Source organism: Nannospalax galili, unplaced genomic scaffold (assembly GCF_000622305.1).
Source record: "Nannospalax galili isolate Female #2095 unplaced genomic scaffold, S.galili_v1.0 scaffold290, whole genome shotgun sequence".
Classification (NCBI taxonomy): Eukaryota; Metazoa; Chordata; class Mammalia; order Rodentia; family Spalacidae; genus Nannospalax; species Nannospalax galili.
The window spans coordinates 4,827,460-4,854,298 of NW_008331486.1; the positions used below are offsets into that span (position 1 = coordinate 4,827,460).

General features: G+C 47.7%; 2 protein-coding genes across 7 annotated transcripts in view; both read left to right on the forward strand.

The window, feature by feature from the left end:
- Ralgps1 (Ral GEF with PH domain and SH3 binding motif 1) overlaps positions 1 to 10,835 on the forward strand; it is a 269,430-nt gene extending 258,595 nt beyond the window's left edge. For 2 of the 4 annotated variants that reach the window (XM_008824977.2, XM_017796233.2), the window contains 4 exons: positions 2,310 to 2,402; positions 2,571 to 2,676; positions 4,887 to 4,978; positions 9,473 to 10,835. In XM_008824977.2, the coding sequence (XP_008823199.1) occupies positions 2,310 to 2,402; positions 2,571 to 2,676; positions 4,887 to 4,978; positions 9,473 to 9,502 (321 nt within the window). In that variant the 3' untranslated portion in view covers positions 9,503 to 10,835. Of the gene's footprint in view, positions 1 to 2,309; positions 2,403 to 2,570; positions 2,677 to 4,886; positions 5,961 to 9,472 lie in introns of those variants that run through there. The other 2 variants (XM_017796226.2, XM_017796231.2) reach the window with 1 other exon arrangement.
- Positions 10,836 to 15,418: 4,583 nt separating this feature from the next.
- Positions 15,419 to 26,839, forward strand: part of Garnl3 (GTPase activating Rap/RanGAP domain like 3) — a gene marked incomplete in the record, with an annotated part of 193,617 nt that continues 182,196 nt past the window's right edge. The window contains 1 exon segment of one of the 3 annotated variants that reach the window (XM_029559731.1): positions 15,419 to 15,464. Coding sequence is in view for 2 of the 3 variants with exons in the window: in XM_008824990.3 (XP_008823212.3) it covers positions 16,631 to 16,725 (95 nt within the window). 3 annotated transcript variants of the gene reach the window in all.

The window sequence follows — 26,839 nt, forward strand, 5'->3', positions numbered from 1 at the left end:
GACCTGTATGTCACAGCCTCTAGGACCACACATGCAAAGCCTCAGCCCCTCCCATGGCAAGCCCATCCTTGAGCTGCATCTATCTCCCGACTGCATCTGCTCTGCTCTCCACCGTGCTTTGGCCCCTCTCCTGCCCACTGAGTTTGTAGATGCCACCTGCTGTGATGCAGGAGCCCCATGTCAATCCTGCAATATAGGCTCGCCCCTCTTCTTACTGAGTGAAGCCAAAGCCAGCCAGTGTCTCAGCGGTGCTGTTTCTGGGGCTGGTTGATGTCGCAGTGAGTAAAGAGTCAATTCAGTGGGTCATGACCAGTATTTTTAAAAAGTGTCTATGTGTATGAGTATTTACCCACATGTAGGCGCTCCATGTGCATGCAACTGTTATGGAAAGATTCTTGGAACCGCTAAGAGATGTAGCACTCACCCAGGAGAGAGTTGGAAAGCTTGTTTATTCTTTCACATGTCTGCAGTCTCAGATTTAGCAGAAAGGCTTCAAGATTTCTAAGCCCAGAGCAGCATATAAGTCAGGTTATATAGGACTTTTTACATCATTTAATGGTTGCCACCTGGACCCTGTGTTTCTTTTCATAATGGGCCATATTATCTTAGGAAAATTTCTTCCTGAGTTCACCCCAGTCATCATGGCTTTCACAGTAGATATCCCAGGCACATGGGCCAGGACATCTTTACCTTTGACCTATAGCTAGGCCAGGCTAGGAATTGGCCAGTCACTGCAGTTTACAAAAACAGATATCACCAGCAGAAGTTTAAACATGTGTTGTGTCGGGCCACACTTCTCTTGGGCTAATTGACCCAGCTGCCTCATTGGCCCATTTGATGACCTTTCCCCTTTCTTAGGTTCCCATCTTTGTCAGCAGTGAGACATGGTGGGTGGAAAGCATCACAGAGCTTCAAGATGTCACAGAGCAATAAAACATCACTGAGTAGTAAACATCACAGGGTTGCATTTCAAGTTTTCTACCCAGCAGGAAAAACAAGAGGAAACTTCATGAGTGTGCACACAGTCAGTTCTCTGCTTCTACCATTTGGGTCCTTGGACTCAAGCTCAGGTTGTCAGGCTTGGGGGGCAAGCACCTTTCCTCACTGAGCCATCCTGCCTGCCTGTGACTAGTGTTTTTGAATGAAATAGAAGACAGTGGAAAAGGGCAGCGTTCCTCACACACAGTAAAGATAAATGTTCCTTGGACTTTTCCACTTGAACACATGTCTGTTGCTGTGCACCCTGTGGTGTCAATGAAGGGCTGGAAGGGCACCACTTTTCTTGTGATTCAGCTGCCCCTAGCAGGAAGGTCTGTTTGGTGATGCTAATGACCTGTTCCTGCGAGGCACAGTCCTTTTCCTCCCAGAATGCAGTGTTTGCCTCACCATTGCTGAACTGAAAACCCCACTGAAGGTCAGAGCCCCTCGATCAGAGAAGTCTAGCTTCTACTCTAGAGAGACAGAGGGACACTCCCAGCTTGGCCGTCCCAATAGAAAAGCGCCAAAATTCAGCACTCAATCTCTCCAGAGAAGCCATTTCAGACATTCAGTTTCTAGGCTGCAGCTCACCATCTCCCTCTTTTTTTTTTTTTTTTTTTTTTTTTTTTTTTTTTTTTTTTTTTAAAAAAAAAAAAAAAAAAAGAGGACGATAAATCTTTCACTGTGATATATCAAAATAAGGGCTTCCAAAAGCATCCCTCTATTGGGTTCTTCCTCATATGACAAAAGGAAATATCTTTTAAAAATTTATAAAAACTTTTAATTCTAGTTGTCTTATAGAATACCTACCGAACACTGATTTCCCCTTCCATGTATTTCAGAAGGTACCATTTTTACTTTGCTTTATTTTTATTTTATTTTATCTTATTTTCTGAGACAGGGTCCCCCTGTAGCCTCAGCTGGCCTGGAACTCACTATATAGACCAGGGTGGCCTTGAACTCACAGAGATCTGCTTGCCTCTGCCTCCCAAGTGCTGGGATTAAAGGCGTGTGCCACCATGCCAGGCTATCTCCCTCTTTAAAAATGCTTTTTCTTGACAGTATTTGGGCTCAGGTTCCCTAATGCATAGGATTTGTGCCCCGAGGCTGCTTTCAACAGGGTGAGGAAAGGAAGTAGCTGCATGAAAGAGTAAGAGGGGGGGAAGAAAAGGCCTCCTCCTGGTGATGGGTGAAGATGGCACCCCATGGGATGGCAGAGGGCCAGAGAATAGAGGGCTGTGTTGCATGTATGAGGATGGTCAGGTCTGTGAGGTAGCCTGGGGCCACTCCTGTCCCCTGTAGCATCACTCTTGCCTCTGCTTCCTCTGCAGCTGTCGTCGTGGACCAGGTACTGGGTTGTACTCTCAGGATCCACCCTCCTGTACTATGGAGCCAAGTCCTTGCGGGGCACAGACAGAAAACATGTAAGTCCTCTGAAAGGACCTCCATGCTGGACCTCCACTAGTGGAAATGACTCTTGTGGACTGCAGGGGCTAGGGTAGGCAGGACACTTGCCTGACCCATGTCAGCCTCTCCTATGGGTAGAGAGGGCATAGGCTCAGGCCTCCCAGACGTTTGTTGCTCTCTTTCAGTACAAGTCCACACCTGGCAAGAAGGTCTCCATCACGGGCTGGATGGTACAGCTGCCTGACGACCCCGAGCACCCGGATATCTTCCAGCTGAATAATCCTGACAAAGGTGGGCAGCAGGCCAGGTGGGCGCCTCTGTTTCCTCTCTGGCCAGATGTGTAGCCTGAAGCCCCCAAAGCTTTAAGGTCACCATTTTCCCTTCATGCTTCCCGGCTGATGTTTCCATTGGGCAGTGAGATGGCCTTGCCTCTGACTCACTGTCTGTCCTCCCTCAACCTCAGGGTCTTGGAGTAAATAGCAACCAACACTAGATGAGGTAAGACCTTGGGGCCAAAGGGGTCTTGGTTTTCAGGGACCCCTGACATGCCTGTGCCATGTGTTTGGGTCCAAGAACCCATGTAACTTCAAAAGCTCCAACTTGCCCCCTCCCTGCCAAGTTGTGTCCCAGTCTCTCCTGGTTCCATCCTTCCTTCAGAGCCCTGCTTGGAAAGAGGAGATATCTGGTGCCATCCAGGTCAGGGGCCTTGTCTTTACCGACAGGCCGAGCAGTGCATGGCCAGCCTCCTTGGTAGCCCAAATTACCAAACAAAAATTCAACCCTGCCTGGGTCTTGGATTCTGACCCATGGAAGTTTACAAGAGTAGCAAACTCCCTACACATATCCACTCCTTAATAGGAATGTGCTAGTATGGGGTTTGGGCACAGACACGTCATCTGGAACTTTGCTAAAGTTCGGATCTGGAGTCTTGCTCTGGGTGGCAATCAAGACTAGGCAGTTCTTGAAAGCTGCTGGGGCAGGTGGATGGGGGTGGTAGTGGCCAGGGGACTATACTTTGAGTGTCAGGTTCTAATGGTCTCAGTTGAGAAGTAAGAGTGTCCAACAGTCTCAAGGAGGAAGTAGACCATCCAGTTCTCAGCTCTGTGCCTGGGTAACTGAACACATGTCTGCTACACACACAGGAGTTCTTACTTTACTGACATTGGCGTCTTTTCCTGTGGTCCAGGCCAGAATCAGGGGTGTTTTCATTTGGATGAAAAAAGGCTATGCCCACAAAAGCAGGACTATGAGGCCCTGTGGCCCTGGGAACCACAGGCTACCCCTCCTTCAACCCAGAGAAAATCACTACCCCCAAGAGGAAGGAAGTGTGACATGAGAGCGGAGGGCAGTGTCCGATGATATAATTCAAAGGGTGTGTGAGCTGGATGGGAAAAAATTGCATCCTTGTTTTCAGTGACAAATGGTGGTATCTTCCTTCTATTATGCATAGGGCATTAAATGACAAGCTCATCAGCAATCCCTGTGATTTCTGTTCCCTGGAGAAAGGGACTTTTCACACCACACACAACTGCAGATATCTCAGAACCTCATTGATGCTCATCTTGAAATCCCAGCACCCTGACAGACCTGCCACCAGCTGTAGGAGCACACACAGAATGTGTTAGGTAGTTTAGTACCTGGGTCTCAGTATTCATGATTTTCCTTGTATTTTATTTTATATGTCTGAAAACATTGGTTTGAAAAGTGGTCCATAGGCTTCATCAGACAGTGGAAGGCACCAGTGCCCAGAACCTGGTTAAGAGCCCTAGTCCATGGGGGCTGGAGAGATGGCTCAGCAGTTAAGAACACTGGTTGTTCTTGCAGAAGACCCAAGTTTGAATCCCAGAACCCACATGACAGCTAACAACTGTCAGTAACCTGATAGGTAAAAAGTTGGCGGAGAACGAGCGAATGGATGATGAAGTACGGAGGCACAGATAAAACTCGATCAAAATAGGGTTTATTAGCAAAGAAACACGTGGGACAGATTCCCTTCTGGACAGGGAAAATGTCTGCCTGGGTCTTGAGCTAGGATCTTTTAAAAAGGAGGCTTCTGCCTCCTGCAGAAGGCGGGAAGATGTATTTTTTTTTTAAAGGTTGGGGGGGGGGAGGTGGGAGCTGCTTCTCTTGACTTCAAAGACCAAGGTGCTTATCAGCTCTGTTCCCTTTTCTCAGGAGTATGAGAAGTCCTTGGGATCCTGTTGGTGAGGGGGCAGGGCCATCTGAACCTTAACATAACCCCAGTTCCAGGGAATCTGACAGCCTCTTCTGTCCTCCGCAGGCATTGCACGACACAGGTGCACTTACCTACATTCAGATAGAACACTCATCCACATAAAATAAAAATAATATATTTTTTAAAAAAGAGCCCTAGTCCAAAGGGCCCTCCCCATCAGCATCGGCTAGCCTTGGGCTGCTCTCCACTTTCCTTAGTTACCCAGGCTCATGTTACCTCCACATGCTCACAGTGCCCATTTCAACCAATGGTTTCTCTCCATCAGGCAATGTTTACAAGTTCCAGACTGGTTCTCGGTTTCATGCAATACTATGGCACAAGCATTTGGATGATGCATGTAAAAGCAACAGGCCTCAGGTAAAATCTCCAGATCCTGCCCGTCACTTCCCCACCCCTTAGACAACAGGGCTTCCTCTTTCCTTTAGAGCCCATCAGTGCTGCCCCCATGCATCTGCTCTGGATTGGCATTTTCCTTGGAGTAGAGGGACCCCTTGCTCAGCTTTGCATGAGGTCTGATTCTAGAACAGAACTTTTAAACGTTCTTACTAAAGGAAATGCCATAGAAACACCCAGTGGGGGACAGTGAGGTGGCAAGTGTGGCATCACCCAAGGATCTGACTCTAGCATCTATTTAGAGTCCTCCCAAGAGCTGATTTCATGGGACTACCCCAAACTGATGGGTCTCCCTGCCCTACTACCCCGGGTGTGTTCAGGGCCAGCTGTGTGCCAGGCAAGGCTGCTGGACGTGAGTTCTGGTCTGGCTCCTTTCCCTGCTCCTCCCAGCCCTCTCCTTGTCAGCCATTACTCAAAAAGCTTCACATGCAGCCGTTGCCCAGAGTGCTTCCATGTCCCTATGAGGTGGGTACTGTAACTGTCTCCATTGCACCCTGAGGATCTTGAGGCTCAGCAGTAACAGACAGAAGGCTGTTTGAAGTCCCACAGTGGTGGGGCTGGAATCCAACTTGAGGCCACCTGATTCCTACTTCTGACCTTGTTTCCCCTGACTGAGTTCTCTGCTTCCACTTCCCTGGGAGCCCCTGTTGCTGTACAGAGGCCTGGGAGCACAGCCTCTGCTGGCCAAGCCCAGGAGAAAAATAGCTGCCTGCACCCTCAGCACCAGGTAGGAATAGACTGGAGCTTCCTGCTCCCTGAAGGCCAGGTGGGCAACGTGGATACCACAGGGAGGCCCAAAGTAAACCACACTGGCTCGAGTCTCATGGCTCACTGATGGGACCACAGGATGTACTCACTCCCATCCTCAAAGCTGAATCTAGGGCTGGGTTTGGTGGTTCACGCCTTTAATCCCAGCACTCGGGAGGTAGAGGCAGGTGGATCTCTGTGAGTTCAAGGCCAGCCTGATCTACATAGTGAGTTCCAGGACAGCTGGGCCTACAGGGGACCCTGTCTCAAAAAGACCAAAAAAAAAAAGCTGAATCTAAAGCATGCTCATTGTAACACTGTCCACGATAGAAAAATACTAGAAAGCTCACAGCCTGCTGCAGATGCCTGAGCAGCAGTAGACAGACATCAGTAAGAGGGAGGTGGGTCTGTGAAGGGGTCCTGAAAGGAGCCCAAAAGGCACTGACATAGGCAAAGATGATCTCATTTGTGTGAAAATTCATGTTCATAGTTACTATATGTATATGAATATATTCCTATACAATTTCTACAGCGATATAAAAGAAAGTATAATTCTGTAGTTTATGGAGTGCTTACATATACCCCTGTCATGTAGGTAGGTAGGTAGGTAGATGGATAGATAGGTAACTTTTTCAGTGGTGCTAAGACTAAATACAGGGCCTCAAGCATGATAGGCAAGTGTTCTACCACTGAACTGTACTCCCAACGAGCTTCCTTACGCATTAAACCAGTGTCATTGCCAATCTCTGTGATGGGAAGACCCGAAATTTGAGTCCCTTGTCATCTCAAGGCAACCAAGGGGAACAGGGGGTTGAAACCTGAGCAAGGTTACCTCTGCGCCAAGCTGCATTAAGAAGAGCTGGATCAGCTGGGCGTGGTGGCGCACGCCTTTAATCCCAGCACTTGGGAGGCAGAGGCAGGCAGATCTTTGTGAGTTTGAGGCCAGCCTGGTCTACATAGTGAGTTCCAGGACAGCTGGGGCTACAAGGAGACCCTGTCTCACAAAAAAGAAGAGCTGGATCTAGGGCCATTCTGGCCCCCTCAGCACTGGTGACATGGGTGAATCTGGGTTCCCTCACTGGCTCTGAGCTGTGAGCCAGGCAGCACATTGAAGCTCACCACCACATACACAGGTGGCCCCAGGACCTGTGCAAGAGGTCATGTGGCCCCAGGTCCAGGTGCTAGACTTGAGGTAGGCACCAGCTGGACAAAGAGGCAAACTGATCTCAGTTAGGAGCAGCATTGGGAGCCCTGCGGGAGGACTCCAGTGTCCCTCTGTTGTGGTAGGCCGCAGGGAAGAGCAGCGGTGGCATGTGGTCCAGAGGACTACGGATCAGACATCACATACCGGCAAATACAGTGTGCCATGCAAAGTTCTCCCATGTATTTTTGTTCAATTTTCTGACCCAGGAGAAGAAGAATTTTCTGTTTTTGTTTTTTATTTTTCTTTTTCTACTTTGTTTCCTTTTTACTTCCAATTTTCTTTCCACCAAACAGCCATATTCTGTGATGTATAAACGGTGGGGACAACCTGAATACTCCAGGCGGAGGCTAACTTAAATCAGTCACCATGCAGCCCTGTGAGGGAACGTAGGAAGGCATGAACAAGGGCTGTCGCAGAATGGCGGCCTCACTCCTGGCACCTGTGATGAAGACTGTGTTTCTATTTGCATTTCTTAAAATTGTTTTTTCTGACACTGAATCCATTTAAGCTTATTTATAATGTATGTGTAAGATACAAACAACAGCAGTAGAGCCAGGTGTGGTGGCGCTCAGGAGGCTGAGGCAGGAAGATCATGAGGCCATCCTGGGCTACAAAAAAAATAGTTTTTTCCCAATCCAATCCCCCAAATCCTGAAACTTCCTCTCCCCCTTAATTCTCTCTGACTCTCCTGTCCTAGCCCTGTAACCATCCTCCTCTCCTAGTGTGTGTGTTCTTTTCTGCTGTATTTTATTGTCCTGCTGGGGAGGAGATGCAGGGTCTGCCTGCTAGGAAAGTGCTCTATCACTGAACTACACCCCAGCCCTCTTTTATAATTTTTTTTAGTACTTTAAAAAAAAATTATGTGTATGCATGTATTGCCTGCACGTAGGTAAGTGCACCCGTGTCGTGCAATGCCCGCAGTGGACAGAAGAGGCTGTCAGATCCCCTGGAACTGGAGCTACAGACAGTTGTTAGCTGCCATGTGGGTGCTGGGATTAGAAACTGGGTCTTCTGCAAGAAGAGTCAAAGTTCTTAACTGCTAAGCCATCTCTCCAGCCTCCCTCGAACCTGGGTCTTCTGCAAGAACAGTCAAAGTTCTTAACTGCTAAGCCATCTCTCCAGCCTCCCTCCTTTATAATTTTATAACACAGATTTGATTCCTTCATGTATTGCCTAGGGTACTTTTTGGTTTTTTTGAGATAGGGTTCCCCTGTAGCCCCAGCTGTGTAGACTAGGCTGGCCTGAATCTCACAGAGTTCCACCTGCCTCTGCCTCCTAAATGCTGGGATTAAAGACATGCATCATCATGCCCAGCTAGGGTATTTTTTTTAAATTATTCTCCTGTTGATTTCTTTTTTAAAAAAATATTTATTATTTTTATTTTATGTGTAGGAGTGTATTGCTTGCATGTATGTGAGTGCACCCATGTTGTGCAATGCCTCAGAGGTCAGAAGAGGGCTTCGGATTCCCCTGGAACTGGAGTTAAGGATGGTTCATAGCCGCCATGTGGGTGCTGGGAATTGAACCCCGGTCCTCTGTAAGAGCAGTCAGTGCTCTCAACCACTGAGCCATCTCTCCAGCCCCTAGTGTGTATTTTTTAAACTTATCATTAATTGGAGCCCTGCCCATCCAGTCCTTTCCATTACTTGCCCTTCTGTGATGCAGTTCCTGAGGCTGTGCAATGCTGGCAAGGTGGCTGTCATTCATCTGTTCTGCAGATCCCCATCAGGCCTCTTGTCAGTCATCTCAGATTACTGGTTTTTGCTCTCACAAGTTTGATGCTATGAACATTCTTTTAACTGCCTCCTGGTGCACAGAGATGCATCTTTTTCTCCCTTCTTACTTGAGCCAAACTGACACCAAGATGGGTTTGTGTTTTGATGAACTCATAGCTAATCAAACTTCCTGGAATCCCACAGTAGTGCCAAGGAGGAGGTCCAGAGGCTGGGGGTCTAGAGGAGCTTGTAAGGGCAGGGGAAACGTTAGGGCTGGTACATCACTCCCCTAGAAGGGGGTCTTGCCCTGGGACACCACTAGGAGAAAGTATGGGGCTCATGACCTCCCCTTATTCCCTTCTCCTCCTATGCTCCCACTTGCCACATCCTACCATCCCCCAATGACTCACCCTTTCTTGAACTGGTTTCCCCTCTAGAGGCATCCACCACCTCCCACATGGCCCACCCTGCCCACCCCAAGCCCAGGTGTCTTTTGCTCAGAAGAATGTGGTTGAGAATGTGGGTTCAGGTCCCAGCCCTATTTCTACTCACTGTGTGTTTAATCTGTAAGCCTCAGTTTTCTCATCTACATAATGGAGATGCTTCTAGCATTTGCCTAATAGGGTCTAAGGGAGAACTCGAGGACATGGTGCATATGAAGTAATACCTGGCACATGAGGGCTCACCATGCCCCACCCCTCACACACACCTGTATGGTCCTTCCTCTAGGTACTACCCCTGTCCCTTTCTGAAGGTTGAAACTTTGACAAGAGGCTGAGCTTTCTCTTCTAGGTACCTGCAAACCTTATGTCATTTGAATAAGTCTCTGCAGGACTTGGAGTGACTACAAAGGCTTCTGGGAGCCTGGACTGGGCCTGGTGGAGAAGAGCCGTCCTGGGCACAGGCTGTGGGCCAGGGCACTAGGAGCCTCCCAGCTGGACTCCAGGGATGTGGCCCATGGCTTTACAGTCCAGAGGGTTCCCCCAGTGTGGGATCCACCTGTCAACCTACAGCAACTCTCATGACTCATCCCACAGCACCACCTCACAGGTGGTGGTTGGACCCCAAACTGCACACCCTGCGCCCCCTCTCTGGACCATTGTCTGTCCACCAGCTGCTTCTGCATCTACGGAGCATTCAACCCATGTTGGGTTCTTCGTGCTTTCCGCTGTACACAGAGTGGATGGTGTTAACCTTCAAGAGGGCCGGAGAGCAGAGACAGGCTGCAGGATAGGCTTGTTACACCCCAAGTGCACAGGCCGCTCGCCCACAGGGCTGCCTCAGATTTTGTACACCCCAAAAGTATCCTCCGCGTGTGCGTGCCATACATGTGTGAGTGGGAGAGAGCGAATGTGAAACTCTTTGAGAAACATGCATTTTGGCACAAGACCTAACATCACACACTTCATTCACTTTGAGGCCCTGCTTGAACCTTTAGTTACAGCCTTGTCCTCCAAGAAAAGTTCAAAGGGAATCCAGACGCCCATGTTAAGGGTCCCTTGAGTTCTTTTACTGTAAACAAACGATGCCTTAAATCGTGTCTTGTTTTCTGTTCCTGTGGGTGCTATTCATCTGGACAGCCTGCTCCCTGGGTCCCAGGCCCTCCTGGAGCCGTGTTGCTGTCAGCCCTCCTGAGGCAGAATCTGGCTCAGGGCTGTGGACTGGGCACTAGCTAGCCTGCTTGCTTCTTCCTCTGTGCTCTCTTGCCAGAGCCCGAGGCCCTCATCTCACCTGCTGCTGCCACCATGCTGACATGGGAAGTTGTGGCCTTTTCTCCCAGAAGCTCAAAGGCCATGCGCTCACAGGGATCAGCAATTGGTGGTATAGAAGTCACTCTGTTCCAAGTTCCCCCACAGGGCAAGCTTTTGCTCCCGTCATCCCATCCCTTTGTCTCCACTGCCAGGGCAGGCCACCCCAGGATTCCTGATCATGCAGGGAGCTGAGTGACATGGAGGCCTTGAGCTCTCTGCCCCCAAATGCAGTCACCAGCAAGTTCTCCATCATCCAAGTTGAAGTGCTAAGTGTTGATGACAAGGTGATGAGCACCAAAGCCCTGGGGAGTGAACCATCCAACTCTGGTGTTAAGAGCTCTTCCCATGAAGGACGATCGTTATCTGTCACCTTTTGTCATACATAAAGCAATTTTCATTTTGCACATTTTTTGTTCAAATATATTGCTCTTTATCAGCATAAATGCTCTCTCTTCTCTCCTGTTTTCTCCTTGAACTTGGGTTACCCTAACCCCGCAAAGAAACCCTCAAACAGTTTACTGGAACAGGCAGAATTTCTGGGTCCTCATGATTGTCATGGCTTCACACACTAACCGGTCACCAGACTATCCCAAGTTTCTTGGCAAGAAGTTCCAAAAAACATCTTAACCACTGACTGTAATAGGTCAATTAAAAAACCCGCCAGAGGCCCCACCACTGTATTGTGACCAAATGGGGACACTTCTCTGAAGATGTGAATGACTTGGTAAGGCAAGTAGTTGTCTGAAGGGTGGTGCTTTGTGGTTGAGCCTTGCTGTGCTCACAAGCTAACCTTCCTGTGGAGCAGAGCTTGGCTCCTTTAACACTAAGAGAAACTCCAGATGGAAAGTCGATGCCATCAAACCTTGACCACAGCTGCCTTGCACCTCCACCCACACCAGGATTCTACCAACAGCTCTTCCAGTTGGCATCTAGAGGCTGAGTGATAATGCCAGATGCTTCAGACACCTCCAACCAGAACCATGCCATGGTCACACTTTAACCTACTTTGAACCTGATCCTGCCCATTAACATTTTAAAAGTCAGAAGCTTGGATGCAGATACAAGACAGGAAGATCAGCTACATGTTTCCTTTGGGCTTCTCCACACTTCAGACTGTCTCCGGCTCTCTCACACATGAAATATCTGATGCTGGGGCTGGAGCGATGGCTCAGAGGTTAAGAACATTGGTTGTTCTTGCAGAAGACCTGGGTTCAAATCCCAGTACCCACATGGCAGCTAACAACTGTCCGTAACTCCAGTCCCGGGGATCCGACAGCCTCTTCTGACCTCCGTGGGCATTGCACAACACAGGTACACTCACCTACATGCAGGCAATACACGCATACACATAAAATAAAAGTAGTAAAGAAAATTTTTAAAAAAATCTGATACCAAAAGTCCCAGAATTTCAGACCCCACTAAATCAGATCATTTTCTGCCCTTTACAGATTTTTCTTACGTGGCACAAGTATTTTCTTCTGAGCCTAATTTGAAAGAGCACAATCACAATTCTTTTCCAAGTGTCTCGTCTTCTCACTGACTGAGACTGAGTTCACATCCCCTCCCAGAAGCATTCTTACCATGGACTCTTGAAGGAACTGTTTGGATTTTGTTGGCAAAAAGCCCTGTAGGACTTACAACACTGTTGAACATGGCAGAAGAGTCCTGGAGAGTTGAAAAACGTTCGACACTCCCAGCAGGGACTCAGGCCAAACATGCAAGTTCAGTGCTGATCTTAGTGCTGGCTTGTCCTGCAGGGTACAGGCCCTGCAGAGGGGACCAGGTCAAGCCACAGAGGTAGAAATCCTTTGGTGGAGTCTTGCCCTAGAAGGAAGCAGTTCTGTGTTTTTTGCTCCTTGACTGTCTAATATGCATAAGTATTTATAGAACCATTGGAAGTGTTAGGTCTTGCATGCCTATACTGTCATTTTCTTTAAGCAAACACACCATGACACCCCATAGTGAAGATTGTAGGCCGCTGTCTGCAAACTAGGGTGGGTAGCTGGTAATACTGTGAAATCCCAAGAAGAGTCCACTCACTCTGGAAGTAATTTTTGCCTTTACCATGTTTTCTAACTCAAGGTCAGTCAAGTGCATTCTGACAACCAAAATACTTTGTGGAGGCTGTACTCAGTGGTGGGCAGCAGAAAAACATTGTCCTGAACATGCCAGAGTGCATCCCCTTCCCTGATGCCACGAGGCACCTGATGCCTGTCAGACTGAAGCCCTAAGCAGATGGACATAACAGTATTGTTGAGAAAGGACAATACCTCTGTAATTCTTTTTTCTTACTAAGATGGCCAGTATTTCTTTCATCATTTCACTTCTACCTACCAAGTCCAAGAAAGGTATGCTTTGTGAGGATGCCATTTTTCAAATGGAAAATGATCTGTAAAAATGAGAAGCCATCTACAAGCCAAGCCAGCTTTATTGTTCAAGTGGGATCCAGAGCTCTGTACCCACATTGCTGATGCTGGTAACCATGTGAAGATTGCCAAAAACAGCCTCCCTTTTGTGTGACCCAGTAAATGACTTTAATTGGCTCAATGTCATATTGATGTGTTGGGTGATTTCATGTTGAAAACCAACAACAACACTGAATGAGTCTATTTGAAATCATAGATTTCCTGTGTATTCATTCCTGCCTATCTTTAGCATGTGCTTTGCTTCCCACATACCAGGCTTTACCCAGGATGTAAATGGCTGAAAACAAGACATATCCAATTTCAGCCTTGTGGAACTCAATAAACAAAAAATCCCCACCTCACACACCTACTTGGGCAAGGTCCTGCCTCTCCCCCAGCCCTGGATACAAATCCTGTAGACTTCAAGAGACCCAACAGACTGAATGGGTTTGCTGTATGAGTCAGTTATATTGGGGACTAACTGGAGTCCCCACATTGGAGGCTGGCTGGTTCTGGGCAGCCAGACACAGAGCTGTGTTCAAGAACAGTATAGGGTGAATGCCAAAGGCAGAATGAGGGTGGGGTCTGGATGCCAATGCTGATGGTATTCATTTCACAAGCTTTTTTTTTTTTTTACTTTTGGTTTTTCAGTATTAAGTTCAAATAAAGTCTGAGCGAGAACTGCATGTTCTTGGGAGCAGAGAAACTTGTACCTTGGACTTTGGTCCAGCTCATAACCTGCTGCGCACGTGGCTATCTGGTGGGCAACCCCAAATCCAACTCACAGCAGCAAGGGAATAGAGCTGTCCATTTTATAACCACCAATCTGTCCACTTCTGAATGACTGTGACCATCCAGTAATGAAATAATAGTAATTAATTTATTAGTGAGGTATAATGTTTAATAAATTTCGTGCCAAAATGCATGGTTTCCCACTTAGCATTCAAAATGTTGCATAGAGAGTAGTTTTCAATTTCTTATGTATTCTTCCAAATACACTGAAAATGGGTTTCTACATTTTTGTTTGTTTCTTGTTAAATCTGTTGCATTCTCCCAGGCTGTCTTTTTCCCCAGCAGACCCTGCATGCAGTTGTGTAAGGACTTTCTCTAATATTTGTGAATTGTCTCATCTGCAATAACCACTGAACATCAGCCCTCCGTGGGATTCTTTAGATTTTTGGTGAAGTATTTTGTTACCTCAGTCTTGTATCAAGTTGCAGTATTTTCCAGCTTGTTACACTGATAATTGTTTCACTAATTAAATACTTTAATGTACAGACATCTTTGGTTACTTTGAAATTAAATGTGTTTTCCAATGAATATTGCTCAATTTATTAAAGTCACACGCATTCACTTGGCAAGCAGTTGCTGTGCCCGACGCAGACATGGAGAAGATACGGCTGCTCAGAGCTCAGCTAAGAGTAACTAGCATGTAGATAACATAGGAGGGAAGGGCAGTGACAGTGCTCCTGGGTCTTTGGTGGAGGGAGGCAAGGGACCTGAGCATACCTTCGAGAGCAGGGGGGCATCTGCAGATTCAGATCGGAAGTTGCAGAAGATATAGAGGCTGGGAATGGGTGCAAGGGGTGGGTGCACGTGCGAAAAAGGCAACCCGAGCTCACGGAGAGGACTGGGGTCGTCTGGAGAGCTAAGTCTGAAAAGAGGTGTTAGGAGGAATGCATGATGTTAGGCAAAAAGCAAACCCACTCCAGCTTGATTAGAGAAAAAGTGTGGTAGGAGCCTGCTGCATCTGCATCTGAGAGAGAGAGAGAGAGAGAGAGAGAGAGAGAGAGAGAGAGAGAAAGAAATTGATTGGGGATCCCAGTGGCCGCGCTCCAGGCACACACACCCACTCCCTCTCCGGATCATCCACTATGAACAGGAGATCCCTGGCCCTGCCTGCCTCAGTTTCCCAGCCAATGCCTTTCGAAGTTGTAAGTGGTCACATTGCCGCACGCTTCTGCCCCACCACTTAGTTCCAGGCCTCGGTTCCCCGCTGCCACAAAGCCCTCCTTGCTGAGGTAGCCCTAGCCCACATTCTCCTCCTGACTTAGATGGAAAAGCCAGCCCTAGCTTTACCCAGACGAGCTCCTAACCCCCAGTCATAGGGCAACGTTCAAGGACCCTGAGGTGATGCACCCGACTTCGGGAGAAAACTAGGATAGTGAAGAGGGAGGGGGTCGTCACACAGCTGGAAAGTGATGAATCAAAACCTGAACCCACGAAGAGAAGCCAGCAAAGCCCTAAACCCTCAGCTTCACTGCGTCAGGCGCCACACGGCCAGCAAGAGATAGCAGCACTTCCCCTCGCTGGATGGAGCCATCCAGAGAGCACAGACCTGAGGGTGCTCAGCCCGGACCGCAGCATCATCCAGGCGAGGTGAGAAAGAGGCCTTGGGGGCGAGACCGCGCGGGGCGGGGCCTGCGGTATGGGCGGGGCAGCTAGAGGGCCCGGCGGGGCGAAGAGCCGAGCGCCGACCGAAGCAGAGCGTTTGGAGGTCCAGACCCCGGCTTCCCGAGGGGAGGGGCGGGGCTCCGAGGTCCAGACCATGCCTGGGGGCGGGACGTGGGGCAGGGCGGCTCCCGAGAGGGGGCGGGGCTACGGCGGAAGGGCCCAGGAGGCGCAGAGGTGAGCAGAGTCGGGCGGACGCTGAGGGACCAGAGCCGTGGGGTGGAGGGCCGGTGCGGCCAGGCGCGCTGCGGTGGAGGGGGAGGTGGGCTGGGTCTGGGGGGATGGCGAGGAGCCGGAGAGCCGGGCCTGGCAGGACGGAGTTGAGCATGGGGTGGGCGGTTGGGGCTCGGACGCTCCACAGGGGTACGGAGAGCTAGCGGGAGGAGCCCGGAGGGGCTGGCGCGAGAGGGGCGTGGCCGGAGCTCGAGGCGGGGCCGGGCGAGGCCTGCCCTGCGCGGAGGACGGCCGGAGACCCACTGAGCGGAAGGGCGGGGCGGGGAAGGGGGCGGAGTCTCTACCAGACTCGGGCGTGGGGTGGGTTGGGCTAGGAGATGGGTTGGGTTCAGGGCGGGGCCTGGCCCGGGCGCGCTTGAGCCCCTCGGAGTGGTGACGGGGAGTGGGTGCAGGCTGCAAGGCTCAGGGCAGGGTGGAGCAGGCGGGGCGGGGCCGGGCTCAGCGGCGTGGTGAGGGGGGCGGAAGCCTGCTAGGTTGGGGTTGGGGGCGTGGTCGGGCAGCGTGGTGAAAGGACCTGCTGGGTTGGAGGTGGGGAAGGGGCGGGGCCTAAGCGGAGTGGCGAGGGAACCGGCTAGGTTGGGGGCGTGACCGGGACGGGCCCTAGGACCCCCTGAGATACTTAAAGACCTGGGTAGGTGGGAGTTAGGGGCGGGGCCTGAGGCCTGAAGGGAGATGAGGCGGGCTGGGCTAGTAACCCTAGCCCAGCTAGAAGTGGAGTGGGAGACCAGCTAGATTGGGGGCGTGTGTGGGGTGGGGCCTAAGCGGAATGGTTGGGGGGGTATGCTAGGTTGGGGGCGGGTCCTAGGCGGAGCCTAAGCAGAGTGGCGTGGACCTCCTGGATAGGGGCGGGCGAAAGGGCGGGACCTGAGCCCCGCGGAGGGGTTTAGGGGGCTGGTTAGATTGGAGTTCGGGGGGGGGCCTGAGGCCTACTGGAGGGCGATGAGGCGGGCTGGGCTGGTTACACGGGCGGGGCTGGGGCGGGGCCTGGGTCCTGCGAGGGGGGCGGGGCGGGGCATGGGCTGCTGCGCGCTAGCCTAGCGTCCGGCCGATCCCCGCCGAGGCCCGAGCCCACCCGAGTGTGCCCGAGCGAGTAGCCCCCGCCCGGGGCGATGGAGCCGGAGCCCGGCGGCGGGGCGGCCGCTGCGCTCCTGCGGCAGAAGAGGGCGGCGCTGCGGCGCAGGGGATGCAGCTTTGAGAGTCCCAGGTACCATGGTCCCGGAGGGGTGCAGCCTCGAGGGGCGGGAGCAGGGGACAGGCCACGTGGGGGGGGTGGCGGTGTGAGGGGACGGAGCGCGGCAAGGCCGGGGCGTGGGTGGGAGTCGGCGCGGAGCCTGGTAGAGCGGCCCAGCAGTCTCAGGGAGTGCCCAGCGGGAGGGCCGGGGGCCAGTGTCCGGCGGCGAGCAGATGCCCGGAGCCTTGGCGCTGTGTCAGGCTCGGCACACCACAGCTGGAGCAGGTCTCAGGTGGTGGGGAACGCGTCCTGCCTGTTTCTTCTAAATGTTCAAGGACAAGGTCGGAACCCCTAAGCCTCTCCATCCCCCAAAGGACTCCCTTTGCCCTTTGCCATCCATCCTCACACCCCAGGTGCCTGGACACCTGCTGCCTCGGGGCCGTACCTATCCCTGGCTGATGGGGGGGCACCCCTGCAGAGTTCCTGGGTTCCCACTCTCTCCCCAGGTAGTCCACACCCCTCCCAGCTTCACACCCCTCCCTTACCTGTGGCACTCTCCTAAGGAACCAGCCCTGCCCTAGTGCAGCCTAGCTGCTGGACACACCCTTACCCCCAGTGGCTGATGCCCCTTCCCTATGCCCTGCCTACTCCAGCTTCCTGGGCCTTCCAGTGCGGTGGACCCATCCCTTTCTGGATGACTCCAGCACCACCACCGAGAGTTCTACCATTATTTAAACCCCCAGCCCACCTGGCTTCTAGAGGAGTCTCCCGAAGGTGAACCACCCCCCTCTCCAGCTTCTTGCTGCTTGCACCTGAGGAGTTCTGCATCACTCACAGCATGGGTAGGGACAAGTCAGTTGAGGGTGCAGGACTTTAGTCTCCACTGAGGTGGAAAAGAGTTCACTTGCTAGGACACAAAACAAACCCAGTCAAGATCCTTAATAGGTGTGATCCTCCTAATGGACTTTCTCCAGCCTGAGTCCTTGCCAGACCCTGTTCCAGCAGTCCTGATAAGAGTGTTAAGTGTGATGAAGACAGGGACCAGAGCTGTCCCGGCTACAGAGCTGGCTCTTGCTGGCCCATCACAAAGCCTGGTGAACTGGTGACTCCTCCCTCAGGCTTGTGGCACTGCTCAACACTTTTGCCCCTACCACACTCTACTTGCACTATTCTGTCCCTTTGTCTTTGGATAGTGCCTAACCCACCTCAGTTCTGTGTGGTTAGCATCTGGGCATCTGGCTAGGAGATTGCACATATCATTGTATGCAGTGACCTGGGTGGTGCCCTCCCTTGGATAGGAGACCCAGACACAGTTTCTGTGGCTGGACATAAAGGATAAGGAAAGTTCTACCAAGAGTTAAGAACCAAGAGAAGCAATTGTTGCATCCTTGAGGCCTGAGGTAGAATGTTTGGGGCAGCAGTGGCCTATAGAACCTTCAATGATGGAATGGTTCTGTAATCCACTGTATCCCATATGGGAGCCATGAGCACCTGCATCCCATATGGGCACCATGAGCACCTGCAGCTATGGAGCACTTCAGCTGAGGAGCAGAATGTTGGGTTGTATTTAACTAGTGATGTAACCACCTGTGAGTAATGTTCACCGTAATGGAAAGTGCCAGTTTAAGATTTGATTCTTCCATTAAATTCCCACCCAATACCACTCCCTCCTTTGTCTTCATGACCTGAATTCTCAAGGACTAAAAGACTCTGAGCCTCCAAACTGTTTTTCATTCTGACACTCTATGACCCTTAAGATAATAAGGAATACCTTCTTTTCTGATTACAAGAAAATTTGTTAAATTTCTTAATGAAAATTGAAAACACAAGAAAGATGAAAGGTACAAAGAAGATAGGGGTGTTTTTTTCTTTTTGAGACAAGGTCTCCCTGTAGCCCCAGCTGGCCTGGAACTCACTATGTAGACCAGGCTGGCCTTGATCTCACAGAGATTCACCTGCCTCTGCCTTCTGAGTGCTGGGATTAAAGGCATGTGCCACCATGCCTGACCTGACAATTTGGTTTTAAAAATATTTTATTTTGTTGGTATGAGTGTTTTGTCTGCATGTATGTAAGTGCGCAACGTGTGCGTAGTACCCAAATAGGTCAAAAGAGGGCATCATATTCCCCTGGAACTGTAGTTTTAAAAAATGTTGTTAGCCACCATGTGGGTGCGGGAACCAAACCTGGTTCCTCTGGAAGAATAAAAAGTGCTCTTAACTACTGAGCCATCTCTCCAGTCCCCTATCCACCCCACCCCCTTATTTTTTGAGACAAGATCTCATTATGTAGACTAAGCTGGCCTTGCACTCACAGAGATTCACCTGCCTCTTCCTCCCAAGTGCTGGGGTTAAACACATGCACCACCATGTGTGGCCCACAATTTGATTCTTACTCATAATCCCACCAGGGATCATGAGAGCTTTCTCTTCCACGTGAACAAATGTATCTATACTAACATTTTAACTTACTTTTTCATTTAACATGTTGTAAGAAATCCTTAAACATTTCTTTTTTTAATATTTTATTTATTATTTTTATTTTATATATATATATGTGTATTGCCTGCATGTAGGTAAGTGCACTCATGTTGTGCAATGCCCGCAGAAGACAGAAGAGGCTGTCGGATCCCCTGGAGCTGGAGTTATTGACAGTTGTTAGCTGCCATGTGGGTACTGTGATTGGAACCTGGGTCTTCTGCATGAACAACCAGTTCTTAACCACTGAGCCATCTCTCCAGCCCCAAACATTTCTTAAGAAAACTTTTAAAATACCTCATGAACTGCTATATGGGTGTTTTACAGTTTTAACCAGTCTTTATTATTTTCACACTTCCTAAAGATCCACTTAACTCCTGTGTGTTAGTCTATGTGTGAAGAGGTCATTGGTCCAAAAGGTCAGATCATAGAAAAGATGGAAACAGTTGGATCAAGAAAAAGGAGCTACTTAAAGGCTTTTGAAGCATAATGTCAGATTGTTCCCCAGAATTTGCAGTTCCCCCAAGAGCCTATGAATGCCTGTTTTTTCCTCATCCTCAGCCCTAGGCGTTATCATTTATATATTTGCCAAAATGATGCTGTGTTTTAATTTGAATTTCTTTGTTTAGTAGTGAAGTTTTTCTCATATTTATTCATAACTCATTTTATGAAATATTTGCATGAACTTTGCTTTTCTTTTTGGAATATTTTTCGAGTCCTTATAGAATTGAAGCACTTAGTTATTAAGGGACTTTTTTTTTTTTTTTTTTTTGGTCTTTTTGAGACAGGGTCTCCCTGTAGCCCCAGCTGTCCTGGAACTATGTAGACCAGGCTGGCCTTGAACTCACAGAGATCCGCCTGCCTCTGCCTCCCAAGTGCTGGGTTAAGGGACTTTTATGGTTTAAAATGTAGAAAATATTTTTCCCAGTTAATTATTTGTCTTCATTTTCTTGGTGGTAGTTTTCAATGTGTGTGTGTGTGTGTGTGTGTGTGTGTGTGTGTGTGTTGAGTGTTGTTTTAATTCTAGGGTGTTTTTGTTTGCTTGTTTGTTTGTTTGACAGGATCTGGCCTAGAACTCCATATGTAAACCAGACTGGTCTTGAACTCACAGAGATCTACCTGCCTCTGCCACCTGAGTACTCAGATCAAAGGTGTGTGCCACCACATCCCACATTGATTTTAAGTTTAGCTCCGTAAATTCCTTCCTCCTGTTTGTGCTCATGTACAAGAGAATTCCCTAACTTAAACTAGATAAGCAATCACCTACCATTTCTCCATTTTTAAATTAATTTTAAAAGTTAGTATACAAAGTAATTTTCCATTTTCCTTGCTGCCCTAAAAACCGCATCCTTACTTCAGTGACTCAGGTGACCTCACAGTCCTGGCCATGTACTGTAGATGTTAGATCACAGGTGCCTAGAGCATCTGTCTTAACCATGCAGGTGCTTCTGTAACACTGGGGGTAAGAGATGTTGCCGCATCTGTGTGCCTGCTGCCAGATTAGTCTTCCTTACCCAAAGTCCTCAAATTCTTCTTGTGTCAAGTTTAAATGTCCATTTCTTGTGTTTAGGGCCCTTGGGAATATGTGTAAACTATACTTACCCAGTCATCTTGTTAGCTCGATTCTTCATGTGTGTGCATGTGTGTGGCATTCATTTCAGTTTGGCAGTTCTCTTTGATACGTGTCCTGCGTCAGTTCTGATAACTCGTGTCCAAGCACAGCAAGCTCATGAATGTGAAGGACCCAGGCATCATGTAGATAGCATGAGAAAGACTAGCTTGGGATAGCTGGACATTGGGAAAGGTATGATACTCTCAAACAACTTGCCCTAAATGTGTTCGCCATGATTTTATAAAAAGGCCTATCAGATGGTGTTCATCAACAAGAGGTTTGATGTGAGATGGAGCTGGGCTCAGTTTTCGGCTTCTTTCATTCAAGCATGTGAACTCAAGTTGCATTTATAATGTTTTTATGGGAGCTTTAAATGAGCTTTTAATGTATGTGTGGTGTTAAGAACAGTGAGCACAGGACTTTGGGCATGGTGGTGCATGCCTTTGATCCCAGCACTTAACAGGAGTGTGGGTGTTCCCCTCCTAAAGGCGCACTGGAAAGTTTTCATCCAAGCATGGTTGGTGACTTCCCCACAACTGCACAAAATGGTGAGAGAGCTGCCCCTCTATTTCCTCAGTTTGTGTACCCTTAGCCCCCCTCCTTCATGCAGCTAGGGCTAACTGGTTGGGAGGTGTGGCTGACTCTCTCTGCCCCTCCTTTCTGGTGGAGCATGACAGTCAACAAGCTGAGCTGTGACAATCCTAGGCAAGCTTGGGAAGATGGCGTCTGTCCCTGGTCTGTCTGTTGGGGGACAGTCCTATGCAACACTGGCGTAGACCAGGCTTTGTGAGTCGATGTCCAGTGTTCAGATAATGTCATCAGTAGTTTAGTTTTCATTTTCTCAATTGACTTTATTCTCAAGGTCAGCAAAGAAAGTCAGCTATTACGGTTTTACTATCTAGCCTAGCAAAACAATGGTACTTACTTCTTAGGAAATGTTTAGGTTGACATTCACTGGCTGATAGGGTCCAGGGACATCCTTGGACCAATTGGCTGGACCTGGGTCACACACTCAACTCAGAACTTGGGGTCAATTACATCCATTCATGGAGCCTGAGAGGCAGTGATTCCCAAAGGAAAATCACAGTGCTATTAGCAGAAGCAAATGAATATCGGATTGATGAAAGAAAGTGCTATTGCATTTAGGAAGCTTTTCCAAAACACAGGTGCATACCACAGAATGGGGAGAGGTCCTCTGTATGTTTTAGTTCTTGTTGTAAAAGACTACCTGTTAAGTGGTTAAATTATGTTTCTAAGTTTAGCCACCATGGCTTGTGGAGCCCCACTAGACAGAAGATCTGGAATTACAAGTTTAATATAGTTTGCCCTTTTCCAAATATTGCTCCGTACATGACGGCTTCCTTATTAGTAATGCATAGAGCCCAGCCTTGGAGAGCAGATCTGATGCCAAGATATTTGCTTCCTTGTTCCTGTTGCTTTCCAGGCCAAACTCTGTTCCGAAAAGAGCAATTATCCGTTATGCAAGTGGTCGCCTTCTTCTCCTCTTCCTTATGCTTCGAATGCTTGGATTTTACCATTGTTTTCTCAGAGCCTTTCTGGTTTCTGGGTAGTGTTCTAAACGAGTATTTCAGTGGTGCTGTCTGTAGTCTTTGGTTCCTCATAGTATGTCGTTATTCTTTTTGTTTATGTCAGACCCTTAAGTATTTAATCATAAATAAATCTGCTGTCAGTTTTCTTTTAGAGAAACAGCAGTCTTCCTGGGAAAGACTGAAAAGCTGTCTTGTATTGGGCTGACATAATAGGCTCCTAGGGCCGGCAGAAGAAAATTGGTTTTCATATCATGTCTGTTCTCCTAAGGGCAGGGGAAAAAACAACTTTTATTATTCACTAAGATTTTAAATTAATAGAAACCAGCTTACTTTCTCGGAGGAAGACAATAGTCAGATTAGTTTTGCTTTAGAAGGTTAATATGAGAAATTAGGTTTAGTTGTCTGGTTTCCAGAGTTGAAGATCTGAAGAGAGGTGCAGGCTGACAAGCAGTGCTGTGGGAAAGAAAATTGAAGAGCTGGATCCTCTACAGGGACCCCCAGTGTTTGTCTCCTGAGGAGGGGGGCGGCTAAAGCAGCGTTCAAAGATGGGAGGGGGGAGGGGAAGGGGGACAAGAGGGGAGAAGGAGGGAGAGAGACAGAGAGAGAGAACCTGCCCAGGGGTGGTACAGCATGCCTTGTATCCCAGCATTTGGGAGGCAGAGGCAGGAGGATCTCTGAGTCTGAGGCCAGTCTACATAGTGAGTTGCAGGCCAGCCAGGGTTGCATAGTGAGATCATGTCTCAATAAAAAAGAAAGGAAGGAAGGAAGGAACTTAAACCTTTAGGATCCAAGGGGACAGAAAGCAAATGTGAACTGACATTGAAGAAATTGAAGTGTGATTGCTCAGCGAGATTTACGTAGAAGGCTGTGCTCTATAGGGTTGCTTCCTGGCTGAGACCATTCAGAATACTTGATTATTAATTTATAATCAATAGAAATTTCTTGCTCACAGCTCCAGAGGCTGGAAAATCCAAGGTCAGGTTACCAGCTGATTTTGTGTCTGATGAGGGCATGTTTCTCAGAGACTGTGTCTTCTAGAAGTGTCTTCACATGGTAGAGAGACAGATTGAGCTAATGAGCTCCTTTGGGTCTCTTTTAAAATGATGCCCACTCAGTGTATAATTGAATAGGATGGTTTGGGATGTTCTATGTGATACACACATACACACACAAATCAAAATTTAAAAAGTGTATTATATTTGAGGAGGAAGCATGGAAATTTACGTCATGTTAATTAGTAGAGGTGATAAACATTACCATTGAAATCTACCCGATGACTTTATAGACGTACACAGGTCCCAAGGATCCAAGTGCAACCAATTATGACTAGTAATAATCAGATACATACAGATTAGAGATGCATGCACCAACATCTCAGTGTTAGTAGCAAAAACAATGAGTCTTTCTGCAAGGAACAATATATTCTGAAATGAGTGGAGATCTTTTATAGGTTAGAAGCTCAATTTTATCTTACAGGGCTTATACTGAGTTCAATATTGTATAACTGTATTAATTCAACTGTGAACCTAGAAACTTACAGCCACTTGTGAAAGAGATACACTCTTGCTCTGGAGTGTATTACTGAATATGTTAAAGCTGTAATGAAATGCTTCTAATCATGTAGTTATTACAAATTTAAAAAAAAATTTCAATTATATTTAGGTATATGATGAATCACCTGGATTTTTTTCTTATCACTTAAGGGTTTTTAAATATATTTTTTATTTTTTTAATGAGTTTTGAGGAAAAAAAATGATGCCCACTCAGCTGTGCAGGTGGAGCCCTCACAATCTAATAACCCCAAAAGGTCCTACCTCTTTTATTTTATGTGTGAGTGTATTCGCCTACATGTATGTAAGTGCATCTGTGTCGTGCAATGCCAGTAGAGGTCAGAATAGGGTGTTGAATTCCCTGGAACTGGAGTTACAGATGGTTATTAGCCACCATGTGAGTGCTGGGATTCAAATCTGGGTCCTCTGTAAGAGTGACCAGTGTCTTAACTGCTGAACCATCTCTCCAGCACCCAAGGCCCCACCTCTTAATACTGTCTGACTGGGGGGTTAAATGTCAATATTTGAATTGGGGGGATGGAGAGAGACACACAAAAATTCAGACTTACAAAAATTAAAACAGAATAATGCCCACCAGAAGTGTGTCAGTACAACATGAATCATTAGAGACACTGTAAACCTGTATTTGTGATTTGCAAAGACATCTAGAATATATATGTTAAGGACGCTGCTTCAGGGAACAGCTAGTGTGTAAAACTATATATGGAATTAAATTCTTTCCTAGTGCCCATGTGGTTAAAAACAACAAATGAAATTGATTTGGATATTTTAATTGACCCAATATATCCAAGATATTTTAATATGTATTAAATATTACAAATTATCAGGATAGTTTACTTTTTCATTCAAAATTAAGTGTGAATTTTATACTTACAACACCTCTCAGTTCAGACAAGCCGTATTTCAGTGCAGTTTTTTTAAAACAGAGAGAGAGTGTGTGTGTGTGTGTGTGCATGCACATGTGTGTGCGTGCATATGCCATGGTATACACATGTGAAGGTCAGAGGACAACTTAAGGGAGTCAGTTCTCTCCTTTTACCACGTGAGTTCTAGGGATCAAAGTCCTTAGGCTTGACAGCTGGTGCCTTTAACCACTGAGCCATCTCACAGACTCTAGCCACATTTAAAAAAATATTTTTTATTTATTATTTTTATTTTATGTGTATAAGTGTATTGCCTGCATGTATGTGAGTGCACCTAGTTAAGGACGGTTTGTAGCCACCATGTGGGTGCTGGGAATCGAACCCAGGTCCTCTGCAAGAGCAGTCAGTGCTCTTAACCTCTGAGCCATCTCTCCAGCCCATCTCACCGCATTTTAAGAGCTCAACAGTCCCGTGTGGTTGGTGGCTATCTTACTGGATGATACAGATGCAGATCCTCAGGTAGGAAATGTTTGAAAGAAAGAATGCATCAAGGTTGGTTGGTGGTGGTGGTGGTTTTTTTTTTTTTTTTTCGTTTTGTTTTTTAACCTTGATCTTTCATTTGATTAGGAATTACTGAAATAAGGAAATATAAAGTAATAATAATGTTGAACTAAGACCTGTCAGAAACTTTAGGAAAATGTCAAAGATACTTGTGACTGAAATTTTTTCAGAAGTTTTTAGTAAATAAGATTCATATAAATAAGGTTAAAGAGATAGCTCAGTAGGTACGGCACTTGCTGAGCCAGTGTGAGGACCTGAGTTCAGGGCCCCAGTGCCCCAGGTGGTGGGATAACCCACCTGTAATCCTAGAGCACAAGGAGACTGAGACAAGATCCTCAGAGCAAACTGGCTAGCTCCACCAGCCAATTCGCCTGGCTCTGGGTTTAATGGAGAGATCTGCTACAATATATAAGGGGGTGAGCAGTCAAGGAGGACACCCACCATCAACCTCTGACCTCCGTGCCACACACGTGCACACACATTCCCTATACCAACACGTGCCAATACATGCATATACACCACATAATTCTTTGCATGCACCACATAATCATATAGATGTGCACAAAATGAAATATAGTTTCTACAAAGAAGAGTGTTGGGTTTTTTGTTGTTTTTTTTTTTTCTTTTTGTCAAATGTTGCCAATTGATCTAAGGAGAGAACACAGGGTTTGGCATCCCATGGCTCACCAGTGGCCTTTGACTAAACTTCTTTGGAATAGGGAGGATGTACTGGCTGTAGGAAGTAATAATAGGAAACAATATAGTCAATTCTGCCAGAGTGGCAGGATGTGTTAAAAATGCTTATTGTAGCTGGGCGTGATGGCACATGCCTTTAATCCCAGCACTCAGGAGTTAGAGGCAGGCAGATCTCTGTGAGTTCGAGGCCAGCCTGGTCTACATAGTGAGTTCCAGGCCAGCTGGGGCTACAGGGAGGCCCTGTTTCAAAAAGACAAAAAACAAACAAAAACTTATTTTCACTTGCACTTTTTTTTTTTTGCTTTTGTTTTATAAAAATGTTTTATCTGATTAAAATGATCCTGTAAAGTGAAAACATTTCAGGAGGCGAGAGAGTGTTTTATTTGAAAAAGAGAAAAATCCAGAGGAGATAATAACAGCTTCTCCCCCTTTGAAAGGAGGTCATATGAAAATAGAATGAGGTCCACTAGATATGTGGCTCTGGGCTACACCATCTGCCAGTGATGTGAGGTTAATGAAACACATTGAACTCAGCACACAGGCATACACCCCAGCACTTAGTGCTACCCTGAGCTAGATTGCTAAAATGCAATGTTTAAAAAAAAATTTGTAGCTGGGTGTGGTGGCGCACGCCTTTAATCCCAGCACTTGGGAGGCAGAGGCAGGCGATCTCTGTGAGTTCAAGGCCAGCCTGGTCTGCATAGTGAGTTCCAGGACAGGTGGAGCTACAGGGAGACCCTATCTCAGACCAAAAAAAAAAATTTTTTTTTTTTTTTTGAGACTTTGTCAAATTGCCTGAGAGTGCCTGGATCTGGCCTC